The sequence below is a fragment of the Neomonachus schauinslandi genome, chromosome 5 (assembly GCF_002201575.2).
Source record: "Neomonachus schauinslandi chromosome 5, ASM220157v2, whole genome shotgun sequence".
NCBI classification, from domain to species: Eukaryota; Metazoa; Chordata; class Mammalia; order Carnivora; family Phocidae; genus Neomonachus; species Neomonachus schauinslandi.
This window is the reverse complement of record NC_058407.1, coordinates 88,898,713-88,920,278: the sequence shown is the minus strand read 5'-3', so window position 1 is coordinate 88,920,278 and position 21,566 is coordinate 88,898,713. Positions and strand designations below refer to the sequence as shown.

At 38.4% G+C, this 21,566-nt stretch overlaps 1 protein-coding gene across 3 annotated transcripts in view; it reads left to right on the top strand.

Annotated features, from left to right (window-relative positions):
• The window catches only part of DERA (deoxyribose-phosphate aldolase), a 122,211-nt gene extending 101,892 nt beyond the window's left edge, over positions 1-20,319 (top strand). For 2 of the 3 annotated variants that reach the window (XM_021690532.2, XM_021690529.2), the window contains 3 exons: positions 14,922-15,034; positions 18,825-18,974; positions 19,293-19,973. In XM_021690532.2, coding sequence (XP_021546207.1) covers positions 14,922-15,034; positions 18,825-18,974; positions 19,293-19,349 — 320 coding nt within the window. In that variant the 3' untranslated portion in view covers positions 19,350-19,973. Of the gene's footprint in view, positions 1-14,921; positions 15,035-18,824; positions 18,975-19,292; positions 19,974-20,257 lie in introns of those variants that run through there. The other variant, XM_021690531.1, reaches the window with a different exon arrangement.
• Positions 20,320-21,566: the final 1,247 nt, after the last annotated feature.

The following is a 21,566-nucleotide window of genomic DNA, read 5'->3' as shown; positions in this document are numbered from 1 at the left end:
GCTGAGTTAAATCTTTTTCCAAATTTGTAAAAAAAAAAAAAAAAAAAAGAAAAAAAAAGCAAAAAAAACATTTAGAATTGTCTGAAAGATTCAACAATTTATTTTTTTATTTTTATTTTTATTTTTTTTAAAGATTTTATTTTATTTGACAGAGACATAGTGAGAGAGGGAATACAAGCAGGGGGAGCAAGAGTGGGAGAAGCAGGCTTCCCGCGGAGCAGGGAGCCCGATGCGGGGCTCGATCCCAGGACCCTGGGACCATGACCTGAGCCAAAGGCAGACGCTTAACGACTGAGCCACCCAGGTGCCCCAAGATTCAACAATTTAAATCCACTCTAAAAGAGATGTTGTTTGCATTGACTGGAAACTCATCTCTAGCATTAGTACGGTTCTGAAACCATTTCAAATCACCTAAGTTTTAGAAGTGAAAGGAAACTTTTGTCACATTAGACATAACTCAGGGACTCTTGTTTGTGTCAAGCAGTTCTAACACATATCTTTGTATGGTTAGCATAATGGTTTAGAATATTCTCCCAGGGACATTACTGTCAATTGCCAAGGATTATATAGTCAGAGTCCCCACCTTGTATTCCATTTGAATCATACTGTTCTGCATTATTTTAAATGGCCACATTTTTATTTTTATTGAGGGGAAGGCAACTGCAAGGAATGTGGTTATCATGAACTAATCTTACCCTTGGGGTATTTGAGGTATTTTCTAACTCCGAGATTGTGATTGCTTTCTGATTGCCATTCTGCTTGAACATGCCTTGCTGCTTAATTATGATGCTCTGTTGCCTTTCTCATGTGACGGACTAGACCAACTGAGGAGTATTTTCAGAGCTTACCAGTTAGATTGAAGGAAAGAACTGAGGAAACAGGTTCTTTTATTTTTCTTAAGCTTTTCCTCTCTCTTTTAGAAAACTTCCCCCTTCTCAAGGTTAGTTATTATCCCTGGATCATGTAAGGATGTCTTTGTGGTTTAATTGTCTCCAGATTGACTATTAGCACCATACCGATACCTCCCCCCGCGGTCTTCTGCTTCCGTCTTTACTCTGGCCAGTTCTCCAGCCATAACACTGGATCTTTTATCTCACCCCAAATTATTGTCAAGCCTGTGTTGAGTGAAAGAACATAGTATCAAAGAAAATGTTTTAATTTGGGGCTTCATATTTTTGTGCATTATATTTGTTTAAAAAAAAAAGTGTCCCATTGCAGATTGCAAGTATAAATTAGTGTCAGAATTACCATACAAAACTCTCTTGCTAACTTTAATCTGTAATTTCTTAGAGAGCGATAGAAAACATGGTGCTAATGAATAATGTGCCCAGAAGCTCTTATTATAGGGTTGGCATGAATTCCGCTTAATGACAAGCTTTCTCAAGCAGCAGTTGATTTTAAATCCTATTTTTCATTAGCGAAGTATAAAATGTTAATAATACCGTCCGTTGTGCTGTTCTTTTGTAACACAGGCGCATGGGTCTTCCATGTTCACCACGACTGTCTTTAAGATCCTGCTAGCAACTTCCTCTCTCATAAATAAGATTTGTTCGGGAAATAAAAATGTATGTTTTCCCATTGTTAGCTATATGTTTTTCTAATAATCACATCTGAAGCTTATTATGCAGTAATAGCCTTAAGATATTATTTTTTTTAATGTACTACTGTGGTCTTAATACTAGTTTTTAATCTCTTCTTGTTTCTGTGAAGTCTGAATGAGATTTTCAAAATTGAATAATAATTTGATCCGTTAATCTTTTGAAGCTAGTAATTTTATTTTCCTCTCTTTGCAGTCTCTGAGGTTCGCAAATGAATAGAGCTTCATTACTGCAGTCTGCATTTAATAACCATTATCCATTATCTTGTAATTAAGACTCCCTGTAACGAATCATGAGGACAATGCAAAAATACATAGTACATTTCTTTAATGAACTGGAAAATGTTCATCTTGTTCTATTTAGTAATGAGTTGCTGAATAGTCATTAAATCCACTGGAGAATAGAGCTAGATGGATTTTGAAGACTGTCTTGAGTTTGTGGTTAATCTATTAGAATTAAAATTTCATCTTCTATTTTTATCAACAGCTGATTAGAAGTCATTCTGTTTGACCAAATTGATTAGAAGACCATATACAAGGGCAGCTGTTGTTTAATGAAAGTTTTTAATGAAACTGTACCATGGAGACTTGTAATTATAGGCCTTAGAAAAGCTTTGAGTTGCTTTAGACCACAAAAAAAGTACTGTGCTAGAGATTTCAGATTAAGAAAATAAAAAAATACAATTGAATTTAATACTATAAATTTATTATTAATGTTAATTTCAACTAATCACAGTTGAATTCTGGTCCATTTAATGTGTTACTTTGGACTTTTCAGGACTTTTTTCTCCTAGTTTAGTCATTTCCTTGAAATTGTGGGCACTGATGGAAGAACATTTATATGGATAGCTGTTTTAATTGTGAGATATTTCTCAGAAGGTTTTTTTCCCAAAGCTGAGCAGAGGTGAGCTTGGTTAATGTTGGATTTACATGAACCCCGAGGAGAGTTTTTGGTGCTCTGTGATGTTGGTAATTTGAAATCTAGCATTTATTTCTCTAAGGTAATTTTATTTTAGCAGAGGGGCAAGGGAAGCAATATTAAAATAAGTAGTAAAACAAAAGTGTGTGCCCACTTAGTCCCACTGGAAAATCCATTGTTCTTTTGACAGTAGTAAAATACTAATGTACCTTCTGAAGTATTTTGTGTAATTAAAGCTAAGACTTATTCCTGGACATAAAGAAATAGCTGTATGTCCGAACTGCTGTTTTAATCTCTTGTGAGGTCTCTGGCTCTCAGTTATCCTTGGCTGATCCAACATACACCAAATTTACTGTCTTTAAACACTAATATCAGGTGGTCGGACCTTATGCTTCCTAAAGAACTTAGGTTTCAGGGCAAACTGCCACTTCAAAGTCTGGAGAGATAATGACTCCTGAGAGTCAACCAAGATCTGCTAGAGCCATAAGTAGGTAAGAACATTTAAATGATAATTTTAACAACTTGTTGGAAGCTCCAGCACTTTTGTGGGTCTTACCTCCAGGAACCCCAGGTTCTCACAGTGAAGAGCCGAGAAAGATCTTCTCTTGGCTGTGGCAGGGGGAGGGGAAGATAATCTTTGCAAAATATGTACAAAGCATTCTCCTTAACAAACACCTGCTCTCCAGGGCAAAAGATTTTGCTAGAATCTTACCTCACCTGGGAGAGCATTTCCCTTTCACTGTTCCTGGCTCATCAAAGCGGGAGAGAAAAGCTAAGACACATTTGTGAAGGTTACAACCTAGAGACATGCATGGGTCCACTAAAAGACTGAAGTTTAATCAGAGGATTATGAAATACTTGCTCTCCTCTCTACATTATCACCACACCAACAGAACTCCAGTAATCTAATGGATTACAACTAACAGAGCTTAAAGACAGAGACTCTCTCTGAGGAGAAAGACTGAGGAAGCCTAGAGTAATAAACAGGGCAGACAAAAACAAGGATACTGTTGCACTGAAGACTTTGGCAATGGTGACTACAGCAGATGTAAAACACAGCCTAGCTCCTAGCCCGATTAGCATAAAATCTCGCACGAACGGCCGGTTTATCTCCGTTCCTAATATGTCATGTCTGGCTTCCAACAACAAGTTATAAGAGATGCTAAAAGGCAAGAAAAAACACAGTCTGTAGAGACAAAACAAACATCAGAATCACATTCACACATGACATAGATTTTGGAATTATCAGAAGGAGAAATTTAAAATAATTGTGACTAATATGTTAGTAATTCTAATGGAAAAAATAGACAACGTGAAAGAATGATTGGTCATGTAAGCAGAGAGATAGAAACTCTAAGAAATACTCAAAAGGAAAAGCTAGAAATCAGAAACACTGGAGCAGAAATGAAGAATGCCTTGATGGGCTCATTAGAAGACTGGATAGAATCAGTGACCATGAAGATAGAGCCAAAGAAACCTCCAAAACTGAAACGTAAAGAGATAAAAGGACGAGAAAAACAGAACAAAAACTGAGAGACAATTTCAAAAGTTATGACACATGTATAATTGGAATACCAGAAAAAGAAAGAGAAAATGGAGCAGACAACATATTTGAATTAATGGCCAAGAATTTTCCAAAATTAATGACAGAAAACCAAACCATAGGGGCGCCTGGGTGGCTCAGTCATTAAGTGTCTGCCTTCAGCTCAGGTCATGATCCCAGGGTCCTGGGATCGAGCCCCACATCAGGCTCCCTGCTCAGCGGGAAACCTGCTTCTCCCTCTCCCACTCCCCCTGCTTGTGTTCCCTCTCTCAGTGTCTCTCTCTGTCAAATAAATAAATAAAATCTTTAAAAAGAAAGAAAGAAAGAAAGAAAACCAAACCATAGATCCAGGAAGCTCAGAGAACACCACAGGATAAATAGGGAAAAACCAAACCAAACAAAAAAATCACACCTAAATATGTCAAAATCAGCCTGAAGGAAACCAAAGACAAATAGAAAATCTTGAAAAAAGCCAGAGGAAAAAAACACCTTACCTATAGAAGAAAAAGGAAATAATTATAGTAGACTTCTCACTGGAAGCCATGTCAGCAAGAAGTGAGTAGAATGAAGTACTTACATGTTCAAAGAAAAAAAAAAGGCCCAAGCAAAAAATCTGTATCCGGTGAAATTATCCTTCAAAAGTGAAAGAGTTCAGACATATAAAACTGAGGGAATAGATTGCCAGCAGACCTGCCCTGTAAGAAATGTTAAAAGAAATTCTTTAAGGAGAAGGAAAATGATATATGTCAGAAACGCTGATCTACATTAAAAATAGAAGAATATCCGAGAAGGAATACATGAAGGATAAAAATAAATTACTTTTCTTTCTCAATTGACCCAAAAGATAACTGTTTAAAATAATAGCAATAATGTCCTGGATGATTAATACCACATGAATGGAATAGGAGGGAGGAATTAGGAATACTTCGTTGAAGGTACCTCCAATACCTGTGTAGTGGTAGAGTATTATTTGAAGGTAAATTTGTTAAAAATGTACATTGAAAACTCTAGGGCAACCAGTAAAAAAATGGACAAAAGAAAGTATAATTGATATGCTGAGAGGAGATAAAATGGAACCATATAAAATGTTCAGTGAAAGCCAGAGAAGGCAGAAAAAGAGGTGAAATAAATAAATAATAATAAATAAATAAATAAATAGGAAAAAAAAAGAAAAAATAAGGCAAAAAGCCCTATCTTGGTGAATGTCCTATGTGAACTTGAGAATATGTAGTCTGCTGTTATTTTTTGTTTTTAAAATTTTCTATAAATATCAGTTTAATCATGATAATTGATAATGCTATTAAAGTAAAATACATCTTTGCTCATATTCTACCTGTTTATCAATTACTGAGAGAGGGGTTTTGAAGTCTCCAGCTATAATAGATTTGTCTGTTTCTTTTTTCAGTGCCACCAGATTTTGCCTCACATATTTTGATGCTCCATTATTAGATGCATACATGTTAGGATTGTTATGTCTCCTTGGAGAAATGACCCCTTTATCATTATATAATACCCTTTATTATCCCTGATAATATTCTTTTTTCTGAAGTCTGCTTTGTCTGAAATTAATATGGGTACTCTACTTTACTTTGATTAATGTTGTATCTTTTTTCCATCCCTTTATTTTTTATTGTTATGTTAATCACCATACATTACATCATTAGTTTTTGATGTAGTGTTCCTTGATTCATTGTTTGTGCGTAACACCCAGTGCTCCACGCAGAACGTGCCCTCTTTAGTACCCATCACCAGGCTAACCCATCCTCCCACCCCCCTCCCCTCTAGAACCCTCAGTTTGTTTTTCAGAGTCCATCGTCTCTCATGGTTCGTCTCCCCCTCCGATTTCCCCCCCTTCATTCTTCCCCTCCTACTATCTTCTTCTTTTTTTTTCTTAACATATATTGCATTATTTGTTTCTGAGGTACAGATCTGTGATTCAACAGTCTTACACAATTCACAGCGCTCACCATAGCACATACCCTCCCCCATGTCTATCAGCCAGCCACCCCATCCCTCCCACCCCCACCACTCCAGCAACCCTCAGTTTGTTTCCTGAGATTAAGAATTCCTCATATCAGTGAGGTCATATGATACATGTCTTTCTCTGATTGACTTATTTCGCTCAGCATAGCACCCTCCAGTTCTATCCACGTCATTGCAAATGGCAAGATCTCATTCCTTTTGATGGCTGCATAATATTCCATTGTATATATATACCACATCTTCTTTATCCATTCATCTGTCGATGGACAACTTGGCTCTTTCCACAGTTTGGCTATTGTGGACATTGCTGCTATAAACATCGGGGTGCACGTACCCCTTAGATCCCTACATTTGTATCTTTGGGGTAAATACCCAGTAGTGCAATTGCTGGATCGTATGGTAGCTCTATTTTCAACTTTTTGAGGAACCTCCAAACTGTTTTCCAGAGTGGTTGCACCAGCTTGCATTCCCACCAACAGTGTAGGAGGGTTCCCCTTTCTCCGCATCCCCGCCAACATCTGTCATTTCCTGACTTGTTAATTTTAGCCATTCTGACTGGTGTGAGGTGGTATCTCATTGAGAGTTTGATTTGGATTTCCCTGATGCCGAGCGATGTTGAGCACTTTTTCATATGTCTGTTGGCCATTTGGATGTCTTCTTTGGAAAAATGTCTGTTCATGTCTTCTGCCCATTTCTTGATTGGATTCTTTGTTCTTTGGGTGTTGAGTTTGGTAAGTTCTTTATAGATTTTGGATACTAGCCCTTTATCTGATACGTCATTTGCAATTACCTTCTCCCATTCTGTTGGTTGTCTTTTGGTTTTGTTGACTGTTTCTTTTGCTGTGCAAAAGCTTTTTATCTTGATGAAGTCCCAATAGTTCATTTTTACCCTTGCTTCCCTTGCCTTTGGCGATGTTTCTAGGAAGAAGTTGCTGCGGCTGAGGTCGAAGAGGTTGCTGCCTGTGTTCTCCTTTAGGATTTTGATGGATTCCTGTCTCATGTTTAGGTCTTTCAACCATTTGAAGTCTGTTTTTGTGTGTGGTGTAAGGAAATGGTCCAGTTTCATTCTTCTGCATGTGACTGTCCAGTTTTCCCAACACCATTTGTTGAAGAGACTTTTTTCCATTGGACATTCTTTCCTGCTTTGTCAAAGATTAGTTGACCATAGAATTGAGGATCCATTTCTGGGCTCTCTATTCTGTTCTATCTCTTTATTTTTAACCTTCTAAAAATTTATTTACTTACTTATTTATTTATTTATTTATTTTTATTTAAGATTTTTGATTTATGTGAGAGAGAGAGAATGAGAGACAGAGAGCATGAGAGGAAGGAGGGTCAGAGGGAGAAGCAGACTCCCCGCCGAGCAGGGAGCCCGATGTGGGACTCGATCCCGGGACTCCAGGGTCATGATGTAAGCCAAAGGCAGTCGCTTAACCAACTGAGCCACCCAAGCGCCCTAAAAATTTATTTTTAAAGTCGATTTCTCAGGGGTGCCTGGGTGGCTCAGTCATTAAGCGTCTGCCTTCGGCTCAGGTCGTGTTCCCAGGGTCCTGGGATCGAGCCCCGCGTCGGGCTCCCTGCTCTGCGGGAAGCCTGCTTCTCCCTCTCCCATTCCCCCTGCTTGTGTTCCCTCTCTCACTATGTATCTCTCTGTCAAATAAATAAATAAAATCTTTAAAAAAAAAAAAAAGTCCATTTCTCATAAACAGCATATAGAAGGGTCTTGTTTTTTGTTAATCTCTGATTTTAACTAGTGCATTTAGACCACTTTTAAAGTGATTGTTAATTTTCAAGTTGGATTAATATATGCAAGGAGAAATAATCCAAATAAGCCCATATCTATTAAAGAAATTATTTTAATTTTAATTTAATTTAGTTTGTAAATATTATACATAATAATATATAAGCACATATTTATTTACATAAAGTATGTTGTAACCTGTTATAAAACTATATTTTAATTCTAGAATATTATAAAATAATTTTATTATTTATTTAATACTTTAATAAATTATTGAAAAATTAAAAATTTCCAAAAAGGAAAGCACTGGCTAAAGATGGTTTCACTGATGAATTCTACTAAACATTTAAGGAAGAAATATTACCAATTCTCTATCTCTTCCAGAAAATTGAAGGTGAGTACTCACTCTGTGAGACCATCATTACCCCAATACCAAAGCCACATAAAGACATTGCAAGAAAGGAGAACTATAGATCACTATCACTCATGAACATAGGTGCAAAATCCTCAAAAACATATTAGCAAAATGAGCTCAACAATGTATAAAAAAATACATGCCATAACCAAGAGGGATTTACTCCAGGTATGCAAGCTGGTTCAGTATAATGTAATCCACCATATCAATACACTACAGGGGAAAAATCATATGGTTATATCAAAGGACACAGATGAGGTATTTGACAGATTCTAACATGTATTTATAATAAAAGCTCTCAGCAAACTAGGAATACTACGGAATGTCCTTAGCTTGATAAAGAACATCTACAAACTTTAGCTAACACACTTATGAGAAACGGGATGCTATTCCCCTAAAGTCCCTCTAAGAATAAACCAAGAATGTTCCTATTCGACACTGTACTGGAGAGTCTTAGCTAGTGCAAGAAGACAGAAGAAGGAAATTAGAAAAATACGAATTGGGAAGTGGGGTAGGCCAATAATGACTCCCAGAGATATGTCCATATCCTAACCCCCAGGATCTGTGACTATTACCTCATTTGGGAAGAAGGGTCTTTGCAGATGTGGTTAAATGAGGGATCTTGAGATGAAGTGATTATCCAATCCAAATGCCATCACAAATGTTATTATCAGAGAGAGGCAGAGCAAGATGCAGTTTCTACCCAGAAGAGAAGGCGATGTGAAGATGGAGGCAGAGGTCTGAGTGACGCAGCCGAGGAATGCTGGCAGCTCTAAGAGGCTGGGCGAGTTAGGGAACAGATTTTCCCCTAGAGCCTCCACAGATGTGCAGCCCTGCTCACAACCTGATTTTGGACTTCTGCCCTACAGAACTGTGAGAAAATAAATTTCTGTTGTTTTAAGATACCAAGTTTGTTATAATTTGTTACAACCACCACAAGAAATTAATACAGGAAGAAAGATATAAAGCTGTCTTTGTTCACAGACCACATGTCTGTGGAGAAAATGCATCCCCAGACCAACAAACTCTTGAAAACTACTGAGTTTACCAAGGTTGCATAATACAAAGCTAATATAAAAAGTCTCTTGCTTTCCTATCTACCAGCAGTGTGAACAATTGGAATTTGAAATTCAAAAAAACTATCATTTATAAGAGCAATCCATAAATTGATTACTTGGGTATAATCTAACAAAAATATGTACGTAATCTATATGTACACCTATTAGATTGGATAAAATCCAAAAACTGATAACGCCAATTGCTAGTGAAGATATAGAGCATCCGGAACTCTCATTCACTGCTATTGAATACAAAATGATACAGCTACTTCGGAAGATAATTTGGCAGTTTCTTTCAAAACAAAATATGGTCTTACCATATAATCTAGCATTTGCCCCTCTCAGTATGTGCCCAACTGATTTGAAAATTTATGTCCACACAAAATCCTGCATATGAATGTTTGTAGCAACTTTATTTGTAATTGCCAAAAACTGAAGCAACCCAGATATCCCCTAATAGGTGAATTGATAAACAAATTGGGGTACATCCATACAATGGAATATTATTTATCAATAAAAAGAAATGAACTAAAAAAAAGAAAGAAATGAACTATAAAGCCATGAAAAGGCATGAGTAAACCTTAAATGCATATTGCTCAGTGAAAAGGCGGTCCGAAAGGCTCTATGATTCCCACACATGACATTCTGGAACAGGCAAAAGCTTGCAATAGTAAAATGATCAGTGGTTGCTGGCGGGGGTGGGGGAAGATGGAAATGTGGTACATGCGGGTTTTTATCTTGGTGAAAGTGTTCTGTGCGATCCTGTAATGATGTGTGTGCAACACTGTACATTTGTCAGAACTACTAGAAGCTCCACAAAGAGTGAACTTTAATGTATGCAAATAAAAAAAAATTGTTGACGTGATCAGGGAATTCCAGGATAGAATGTGGACTGTGAGCAAAGAATCTAACTGTATTACAAATATATGAAACAGCCTCCCTGAAGGAGGTAGGAAAAAAGATGGTGACCTACATAACATTATAAATGAGGGTGGGCTGGGCACCTGCGTGGCTCAGTCCGTTAAGCATCTGCCTTTGGCTCAGGTCATGATCTCTGGGTCCTGGGATCCAGCCCTGCCTTGGGCTCCCTGCTCAGCGGGGAGTCTGCTTCTCCCTCTCCCTCTGCCGTTCCACCTGCTCTCTCTCTCTCTCAAATAAATAAATAATCTATAAGTGAGGGTGGGCTATAAAGCTAAAGACAGGGGAAAGTGCACATAAGCACTGTGCAGTAGTTGATAAAAGTTGTTTCCCATGGTGTAGGTAACACTTCTGATAGCGCTGTATGCAGATACTGGATGTGAACAATTAACTAAAGGGGTGACAGATGTGAGTGCTAGGTTTCTCACTATTGAAGTGGGAGGTGGGAGTTTACAGATAAAGAAGGGGAGAGGGCTGGAATGATCCATGCAGTAATGGGTCAGAGTTGGAGTCATCAGTATTATGCATGTTTAGTTATATCTATATAGATGTAGACAAATGTGGAATTATTAAAAGATGTGTGTATATAAATGGGTTAGGATACACAGATTTCCTTGCTAGTCAGCAGAGAGAGCTGGAAACAAGACCGTGCAGTAGCAATGAGTACACCTAGCACCAAGATTTTGGGTTCTAATACCATTCTCTAATAAGAGGAACTAGGGCTCTTTGGAGAAATGGCTTATTCTAGGAGTGGGGCAGAAAGCCTAAAAGATGAGCCCAGAGCATTTGGCAATACCAAAGGAAGTGCTTTAAAAAACAAAAATTCTGTGTGATGGAGGTGTGTTGAAGGAATATAGGAAGCAACTGAAAGAGCCCCCAGAGGCAAAAGGTAGAACCATTTGAGCAATGAAATAAAGTAATATTGGATTATAAACCCAAGTATAAGATAAGTGTCTTTGAGTCTGTACTGATATAAATGATTGTAAATAAGTAAAAGAGAGGAGACAAATCTCCCGTGCAAAAAAGTCCACATAATTTATATAGTTATTCCCCCCAAAGGTGGTAAATTATAATTCCTCATTCCTTAAGTGTGGGATACAGATAAGGGCTTCTTTCCAAGGGGTACAGTATGGAACATAGGGAAAAGAAAGTGACTTTGCAATAGAGAAACCTGGCAAACACTTCCTCCCAAGTTCTTACGGTCAACATCAACAGTGGTGGATAATGTTGATGGTAGGTATATTTGATATGATATGGTGAGAATGGCAGTTTACCTCTATGGTCTTCATCCCCCAAACGCATAACCCCAGTTTAATTATGAGAGAAATGTCAGACAAGTCCCAATTGAGGGAGATTTTGCAAAATACCTGACCAGTATTCCTCAAAACTGTTAAGGTCATAAAAATAAGGCAAGTCCAAGAAACTGACACAGCCAAGAGGAACCCATGGCAGTATGATAAATGTACATATCAGAGTATCTTGAATGAGATTGGATTCTAAGTAAAACTAAGGAAATCTAAATAAAGTATGGATTTGGGTTAATAGTGATATATCTATATTGGTTCATTAATTGTAACAAATGTTAATAATAGGGGAAACAACTCTGTACTACCTTGATGTTTCTGTAGCTTTACTTCTGTTCTAAAATTTAAAATTTACTTAAAAATAAATAAAATGATATATTCTTCTGAGCCACCTGTCCAGTTTTGTTACCTGAACTGGAATGAAACTCAAAACTGCCTTCCCTTTCCCATTCGTCAGTTAAAGATGGGAAATATTGTAGTTTGCTTTTTCTTGGTAGCTGTGGCCATCCATCTATAAATTGATCCAGCCATCCCTCCGTCCGTTCGTCTGTCCATGCATCCATCCGTCCAAAATTCCTATTGAGACTTGCATGTTTGTCATGCTCTGGGGATACAGAGTTCACAGAAAGATACAGCACCTGCCCTCAAATGTGCTTAAAATACAATCAAGAAAGGGGGACAAACACATGATGTGTAGGCCATTGTTACTGTCAATGTGTAGGCTCTTGTTGCTCTAATGATAGGTGTTCTGTTCTGCTCCTCCCAAATATATTAGGAGGAGAGTCTCCTCCCTTATCCTAACTCTGGACTCTTTCAAAGGAGTTGGGCTCTTTTGGTTAACTTTAAATTGTGTGATTTTTAAGTGACCATACCTTTTTTTTTTTTAGGTCTCCAAATTTGGCCTTGGACTTGTAATAATCTTCTCTTCTAGGGTGCTTGAAAGAATTTAGATGATATCTGGTGTTGTACCCAAAAGCTTTCTAATGATTCAGAAGACAATGTCTCACCTTAGGAAAGCACATCGTGGTCTCATTGTGAATTCTTTGGGGGTGTTCCCCTCACCTCTTACATCTGTTTGGAGGCTTTAACCTCTTCCCCTTGATTGTCTTATTTCTGGTGTTATAGGGAGCAGGACTTGGTTCTGTGATCCTATTCATTCATTCATTTATTAATCAGTTTAGCACATGCCTACTTCAGGGCCTTCATACTTGCCATTTCCCTGCTTATGGATGTTCTTTTCACAGATTCCTTTCATTCAGTGTCTATTTGAATTTTACTCTTGAGAGATGCCTTTATGATAACTCTGTTTAACTATAGCTACCTTTCCCCAACTCTGCCACTCTCTAACTCATTACATTGCTTTTTTTTATAACACTTATCTCCACCTGACATTTATTATATATTTATTTGCTTATTGTCTTTTTCTTCTAGAAAATCTTCTTACAAGGGTGGGAACTTTATTATTTTGTTTAGTGTTCTAGGACATAGTAAGCACTCAAAGACATAGTAAGCGCTCAGTGAATATTTGGTAATTGAATGCATGCATGACAATGTCTCCAATTCTTCCAGTGGGCCTACAGACTCCTCACCTCAAAAGGCTTCTGATGACCTGCTTTCATAAATCAGAATTTCTGTCATGTTTTTACATATTGAAACCCTACTTCAGTCCTTGATCCATTTATATTTGTAAATGCTTGAGAGTTTTCAGAGTGCTTTCACATAGATTGTCACTTTTAATTCTTTGTAGGAATTAAAGCTATGAAGCAACTAAGAGTTTTCAGATGTATTTTACAGACATGAAAGTTTGGGAGGTGAAACCAGATCTTCTGACTGCTAGCTCATCAAATGATGACCCAGGATTTATGTTTCATCTCCATCTGTACCTAGAATGTATGCTTTTGAGGGCAAGGGCTTGAATTATTTGTTGTTTTATTTTCCACTATGTCTTACTTACAGTGTTTTTACTTAAAGTTGTGTTGATTTGAACCTTTCCATCCGCAGAATAGTTGTGGAAGTATCTTTTCCATTTGAAACGAAAGGGGAACATTTTATCCCCTTCTTTCCCCCACTTCTATTGACCACTTCTTTGATGGACCTTGGAAGAATCTGAGATGAGCCTTACCTATGGTCCCACAGAATCAGTGGGCTAGGGCTGTGAATTTCACAGGAATCACTTAGGAACCTTGTTTATATTCAAATTCTGTTTAGTCAATCTAGTACAGGACCCTTAAGTCTGCATTTTTAGGAGGCGTGCCCTGGTGGTGCCCATGCTGCTGGTCTGTGGTCCGCATATTGAGCATGTCAGGGGTAGGTAACCACATGAAAGATGGAATCTCTGTTTGGCTACCTGACTTTGTCACCCTGGGTAAGTTTCTTGGAGACACTATAGTCTTTTCGTTAAGCTGTATTTCTTTGGTTAGAATTCTCCCCCCCCTCACTTACTACTGTGACCCCAAGCAGGTTATTTAACCTTTCTGTATCTCAGTTTCATCTTTTAAAATGGGGATATTAGTACTTACCTTATACAGTTGCAGTGAGGAATGACTGAGTTGTTACTTGTAAAGCACCTAGAATAGAGCATAGCACACAGTGAGTCTTAACTATTATTATCATTTGTCTCCTTGTGCTATTCTGTTAAACTACATCAATAGGTTTAAGATACATGTGAGAGACAGAAAGTTGTCTGAAGTATTTGTAGGTTATGAAATAGCATGATGTCTTTTGTGAAACTCCTAATCTTGCTGGAAGACACAGTGCTTTCATTAATGAGCAGTGCAGTACAAATCATTCTTCTTGTGTCGTCACAGCTGTACTGTGTAGTTCCCATCAAGCGCAAGAAAATTGAGTGGGCACTCCAGTTTTGTAGTAAAGTGTCGTGATATATGATATTAAGCAAGGGGCATAACATTGTATTATTCATCTCAGTTATGCATTAAATAAACCAACTTGATTTTCATTGATGATATGGAAATAAGGAGCCAAGGGGCGCCGTCTGCCTTCGGCTCAGGTCATGATCCCAGGGTCCTGGAATCGAGCCCCGCATCGGGCTCCCTCCTCAGCGGCGGGCCTGCTTCTCTCCCTCCCTCTGCTTCTCCCCCTGCTCATGTTCTCTCTCTCTCTCTGTATCTCGAATGAATAAATTAAAAAAAAAAACTTTAAAAAAAATCTTAAGGAAATATGGAGCCAGGGGCCCCAAGAATCAGTGAGAACCCAATTGGTTCTTAATTTCATTCATCTTATAGTAATGGGGAGGGGGAAGTATGGACAGAATTATTTCAGAGAGAGATTTTGTTTTTCCTTTTTCAAATAACTAATGAAAAATAAAGTTATGTTCCTCCGGAAAAAAATTTACATAGCTCATTTCTTTCACTGACTAAAAAGTGTAAGAAGTAAGTTTTTAATTAACACAGAGGTTTTTTTTTTTTTTTTTCCTTTTGTTTTAGGATCAGATTTTATTAAGACCTCTACTGGAAAAGAAACAGTAAATGCCACTTTCCCGGTAGCTATAGTAATGCTACGGGCCATTAGAGATTTCTTCTGGAAAACTGGAAACAAGGTATATTATTGCCAGCAAATCTTTCTTCAGAGTAAAGATAATGTTATTTATAATACTAGTTACAGCCACAGAAACTGTCTTTATATGCAGAAGGTGTGAATGAGTTACCTTTATGAAGATAAATGTTTAATTTACCTTTCATTACAAAAGAACACATTCATGGAGAAAAATGTGCGATTAACAGAAAGTGAGTGTGAGTGTGGGAGTAGGTATGTGTGATCAAGATGTAAACTCACTTTATGTCCTTTTATTAACTGAAGACAATTTTATCACTGACAAGAGATTCCTAAATGGGTTCTTTAACGAACTAATTCTGCTACAACACAGAGGCTTTCTGGTAAGGCGTTGGCCAGCGAAAACAGGTTAATGCAGAAATTAAACTTCCTTGAGGAATGGAAAGAATTGCAGAGTAACATTTATTGAATGATAAGCTGTGGTGGTGATATGAAAAGTATGCAATATAATGGGAAATAATCTTTTCCTGTCATTATTGAAGGACACACATAAATTGGTTTTTCTGTTGGGAAACCCCCGGTCCAGAAAAACTTATTACTTTTAATAATATGAGGTGAAGAGAAAATTCTCGAGGAGATGAACTTATTAAACAAAATAATGAAATGCTGTGAAACAGCAGGGAAAAGGTAGCTAGACGTTATATAGCTCTTGAATTAAATATCCATTTTTGCGTTTTATGGCAGTTGGATGTGCTCTTTGGAAGACTGTTAAGCTGAGGAGGGTATGTGCTAGCTTTTGTCAGCTTTTTGAAAAATAATACATATTTTTTGAAACATATGAAGTTAAAAAGAAAAATGTGTATGAGGTTTTTAAAATGAGTTTGGATTTTCCTTTTCACTTCAAGTTGCTTGTTTAGCTGCAAATTATCTCAAAGGATTTTTTTTTTTTTACATCATTGGAGAGAAAGGTAGTTTGTTTTTTTTTGTTTGTTTGTTTAATGAGACTGTCCCTTCCTCAGAAGGCATCTTTTAAAACCAATCTCTGGATTTCTGCCAAATGGAAGCCCAGAAAAGACCTTTAATCCTTCGCCAACTAGATATGATGACTTTATATGTGACTGTATCTTCGGTTCATTTTAGGAACTGGAGACCATTTTTAGAATGTACTGGGTTTGAGAGGAAATGAACTCCTTCCAGAATTTTCTCCTTCAGAATAACTTCCTCTCTTAAAAAAAGTACAAATAGGAAAGATAGCTACTGTGACCTTACATATGACAGTTGACTCCATTTGAGTAACCTCTTTGTTGGTAGCCTTTCTGCTCTGATCCAAATAAAAAAATGTTTAGCCATCAAAAAGAGAACTCTATCTTTGGTCCCATCAGCTGAGACCACCACCATTTTTAGACCAGTGGTTCTTATTTTCCGCCAAATACAATAAAATAAATGTGCAGCTTTTTACGCTTCTAGATGCCTGGGCCCTCATCCCTAGCACTTCCGGATGAGAGGTAATCCTCAGGCATCTATATGTTTCATAAGCTCTGTAGTCAGGATTAAAACTCACCATTGGAGACCCAATCCTGCTGTGTTCTCAACAAACATTTATTGAGTAGTTAACTGTGTGCCATGTTAACCTATGTTATCAGGGATACAAAATGAACAAGTCCCTTCCCAGGAGAGCTCGTAGACAACAAGCAAAGAATTTCAATAAAAGTTTTAAGTGCTCAATATTCTAGGCCAGAGTATAGTAAGAAGGGACTTTTTTGCTGTCTTTCAGTACTTCTTTTTAATTGTAATGACCCTTTCCTCAGATAATAAAGTTCATCCCAATTTTATTACAAAACAGACAGATGCAAGTCTCAAATCATACTCATTTTAATCACATGTGATTTCACACAGTGAGGACCTGTGTATATGTCTGCAAATCAGGTGCATCCTTCCAGGTTGTTGACAAGTTGCCTGGGCAGCCCTTAGACTGTAAACTTTCTACATCATTGATTTAAGGGGTGTTTTAAAATGTGATGGGCCGTCTTCCAGACCATGCTTAGTGTCACTCTGAGCGGCAGAGGTTTAATATTTCGTAACTGATTTCATTGCAGATTTATGTTTTCCATATTCTCTCCCTTAAAAAAAAAAAGGATAAACTTATGCTAGAACCTCTTTTTAGAAACGTTGCCAAACAGACTTGCTGACACAGCTGAACTGTATAGAAAAACCTATATGCAGCACAGTCTAATTGACAGAAAAGCGCTTACGATTAACATGTATGCTAATATCAGCTAATTGATTTTGGGGGCCTCTTCTCAATAAATAATCTCATCCTGTTTATCTCCCCCACTCACCCCGTGCCCCCGCAGTCTTTCAGAGCCACTTGGGCTCCTGGGTAATAGGCAGATAGGGTTAGGATCAGTGTACAGCTGCTGCATAGCCACGTGGTAAGGAGTGACTGAGGCGGGGAGGCCGGTCGGGAGACCGACCAGTATTAATGAGAACTAGTGAGGGTCTAGATGAAAGCGGCAGAAGTGTGTGTGGGGCTGGGGGGAGATACAGAAGTTAGGGAGGGAAGATCGGTAGAACTGGACTGTTGATTGGGTGTGGTGTGGTGGGGAAAACCGTGCAGTCCAGGTTAACCCTGAGGTTTCCAGCTTGGGTTAATTATGGGACCATTCATTTATTGTCTCCCTTCTCTAGCATTCTGTTAGCCATAAACCCCGTGTTGGGGCTACCCATCGAATTAACGGCTCTTAGTGTTCGAATGCCTGAGCTTTAGTACTTGGGCTGTGCAGTGTTTTCTCGACTGCTCCTGTCTCTAGAGTCTCTCCTGTACTGGATTCAAGTTCTTGAGACAAGTAAATCCAGATAAACAGGTTTTACTGTTTATAGAACACATTTATCCATTTCTAATGGACTCAGGGACATCATTTGTGAACATCAGATATGGGCTGAGTCGTGCTGTTTTATGCTCACCTTCAAAGACTACTGAACTGTGAAGAGCTCCTACACTGCCTTTTTCTACTGTGCTTATTTAACTGGTCTGGCTGCTTCATAGAACTCTTTCCACTTACAACTTATAAAAAAGTCCCTACACTTAAGTTGATGAAAATAACTGTCAACACTCCTTTCTGATTGCTGCCAGTTTGGTTAGTGTGGCCTCCCTGATTCTCTTCTCTTACTTTGAATACATGTATGTGTCTTTTGCACCTCAGGATGAAGGGCTGAGAGGCGACTAGACAGGCTTACTTATAGAAATGTAGAATGGTTGGGCTTTTGTGATCTGTTTTTCATAGTTATTGACACCTCTCTTGTTTATCCCCGGTTCACAGCTATAGTCTAGATGGTTGAGGTTTATGACTTTTCCGTAAGTGCAATGTTAATGAGGGTTATTAACGCTCATTAGTGTCTCCTCAGAAACAGTGACACTCTTCCCATTAATCTTGGAAAAGTCATTTTGTAGCGTGAATGGGCGCGAGTCAGTGATCTAAGCTCTTTTGCTGGGTGAAGTGAAATAGACTTTAAAAAAAGAGAGAAAGAGAATTGAGACCCTGTACTAACACAGTACCATTTTTTGTTGTTGCTAAAGATTTTATTTAGTTCTGAGAGAGAGCGAGAGTGTGCATGAGCAGGGGGAGGAGCAGAGGGAGAGACTCTCCAGCAGACTCTGTGCTGCGTGTGGAGCCTGACGAGGGTATGGATCCCAGAGCTCTGAGATCATGACCTGAGCTGAAACCAAGAGTCAGAAGCTCAACCAACTGAGCTACCCAGGCGCCCCCATGCAGGTCTGGTTTTTAAAGCACTCCGATAACATTAGACCTTGCTCTCTTTCCCACCTTTCCTTATAGGTAGGCTTTAAACCAGCAGGAGGCATCCGCAATGCCAAGGATTCCCTTGCTTGGCTCTCTCTCGTGAAGGAAGAGCTGGGAAATGAATGGCTGACACCAGAACTGTTTCGAATAGGTGCCAGTACTCTGCTTTTGGACATCGAGAGGCAGGTGTGTAATAATCCATTGTCCTTGGGACAAATTGACAAGTGAGTTTTTGAGAAAGAAACGAAAAATCCCCTATTGGGCTATGAGAGCTAGAGAAAAAAACTCATCTGATTTACCTCATCACACCCAAACTTCTGCTTTCGTCCAAGCAAACCTCCACCTGAAGTGGGTTGAATGGAGAGTCTGCGGAAATGCATAATAATATGGGGCTTTATAAGGAAACATTAATTATAATTATTAATTATTTAATAGTATAATTATTAATTGATATATATGATACATGATAATTATTAATTAACTAAACTCTGGTTTTCCTCACAGATTTACCATCACGTTACTGGAAGATATGCGGCCTATCATGATCTTCCGATGTCTTAAATCAGCGACCAGTTCCAGAAAAGTGCTTTACAGCAACATGTAAAATGTGTTTTTCTACGTAATTGCTAAAATTATTTAATTAAAACATGAGGGAATGAATAGATAACTGACTTTTTTTTCCCCCTTAAAACTTTCACTGAATTTAATTCAAAGAATAAAAGAAAAAAAACAACTAATCCATACATGGTATTCTTTTCAGGTGCCTCTGAATGGTCCTAATTACTTGAAGATCTGTATTGTTAATTTTGTGAAGACTTTCTCTTAAGAATTCTGAGTAAAATATTATGATAGCTTTGACAGCAATAAATTCTAAGGGGCAAAAAAAACGTTAAACTGCCCAAGAAACGTGCCTTTAGCGAGAGAAAACATAGCATCCCTGAGCTGCTGGCCGTACTCTGATGACTTCAGGAGTCACTGACTTGGCACTAATTTCCTGCCATGAAAATCTGTCTTTAATTTTTGCAACAGATATGCTCTCTTATTAATTGTTTTGCTAATGAAACTCCTGTCGTTGATACATGATACTATGGCTATTGCATTTTTTAAATAAAAAAATCTCTGTAGTTTATTTTTTTGGAAAAAAAAAAAAAACCACTTTAAATTGTAACAACACCAAATGAAAAATAATCCATTAAACACAGAAAGAGGTTTTATCAATGACTTTCTGAGTCTGTCTAGTAGAGTCTGCATATTTATATCATAAAGCACCTCAGTAACGCTATTAATGAATACAACTTACGTATATATCCTGAAACTTTTAAGATTTTCTGGCATAGTGAATAGGGGGAAAAACAGCCAACGCTAATGTAGCACTTAATACATGCTAAGCTCTTTACATAGATCAGTGTATTTAATATTTATTTAATCCCTGTAACAGTCAGTACTGATATTATCGTCCTTTTATACAGACAAGGGACTGAGGCACAGAGAGCTGAAGCAACTTGTCAGAGATCACAGAGCTCACAACCGGCAGAGTCAAGAATCAAGCCCAGGCCCAGTCTGGCTCCCGAATATGTGCAGTCACCCGGGGGGGTGCACCACTGTCCCTCAGCACACACAGGCTCATCATCAGAGCTTACTGTCCGCTCTGGGGAACGGTCATCTGCTTTGTGGGCTACTCATTCCTTGGCTCCCTGTCCTTCCCAGTGTTCCCTGTCGCCAGTTTGGCTTGCTAGCAACTCTCCCACATGATAGAACCTACGTTTTCTTTTCTTTCTTTCTTTCTTTTTTTTTTTTTTTTTTAAAGATTTCATTTATTTATTCATGAGAGACAGAGAGAGAGAGAGGCAGAGGGAGAAGCAGGTTCCCCGCAGAGCCAGGGAGCCCGATGCGGGACTCAATCCCAGGACCCTGGGATCATGACCCAAGCCGAAGGCAGACGCCCAATCAACTGACCCACCCAGGTGCCCCTAGAACATACGTTTTCTTAAATGGGGATTTTCATGGAGCGAGTCTCCAGCTACTCCTAAGTGGGAAATCCCAGACTGGGCATCTGTATTGGTTACACCTTCTGATTGTGGGATGGTAGCCAGCTTCTTCCTTGTTCTAGCCCTATGACCTTGGTTCAGTCCGTTCACATCTCTGGACCTCAGCTTCTTCATCTGTAAAAGAGAGGGGTTGGGCAGGTGCTATCAAGGTCCTTTCAGACCTAAAATTACATTACCCTAAGGATAATTATAACAAATTCTAGAAAATGTTTTATGGCTATAAAGAGAAAACACTTTTGTAGCAATCTAAATTAGAATTTGCCTCTTGGGAATCAATTAGGTCCCTAAAGCACCTCTCCAACTGTAAATGAAATGACTAAAATAAGAAGGGAGAAGAAATCCTGCTTTCCCCCATTCCCTTAGCAGAAAGCTGACTCTTGACTTACACCTTTGGATACGGTCAGTAGCTCTGAATGTCATATCTACTCTCATAACATGGCAGCCCAGGTGCCCACGGCACAATGGCCAGTCACCCTTGGAGAAGAAACTTTGCAGAAAAATAATTACATTCTATCACCTTTGAAGCTATTCCAATTTCACAGGGGTTTCTGTTTTCCTCCCATTAAACCCAGCTGGTCATTTTAGTTGATCAAGTGAACAGGCATCATTATCTTCAATTCTAATTTATATGAGGCATCCACTGAAATTGACCCCTGCGGACAATTATAGATTCACATAGGAAATTAAGACTGTGAGTCCATCCAACCTATTAGAGGCTGATGAACATGGC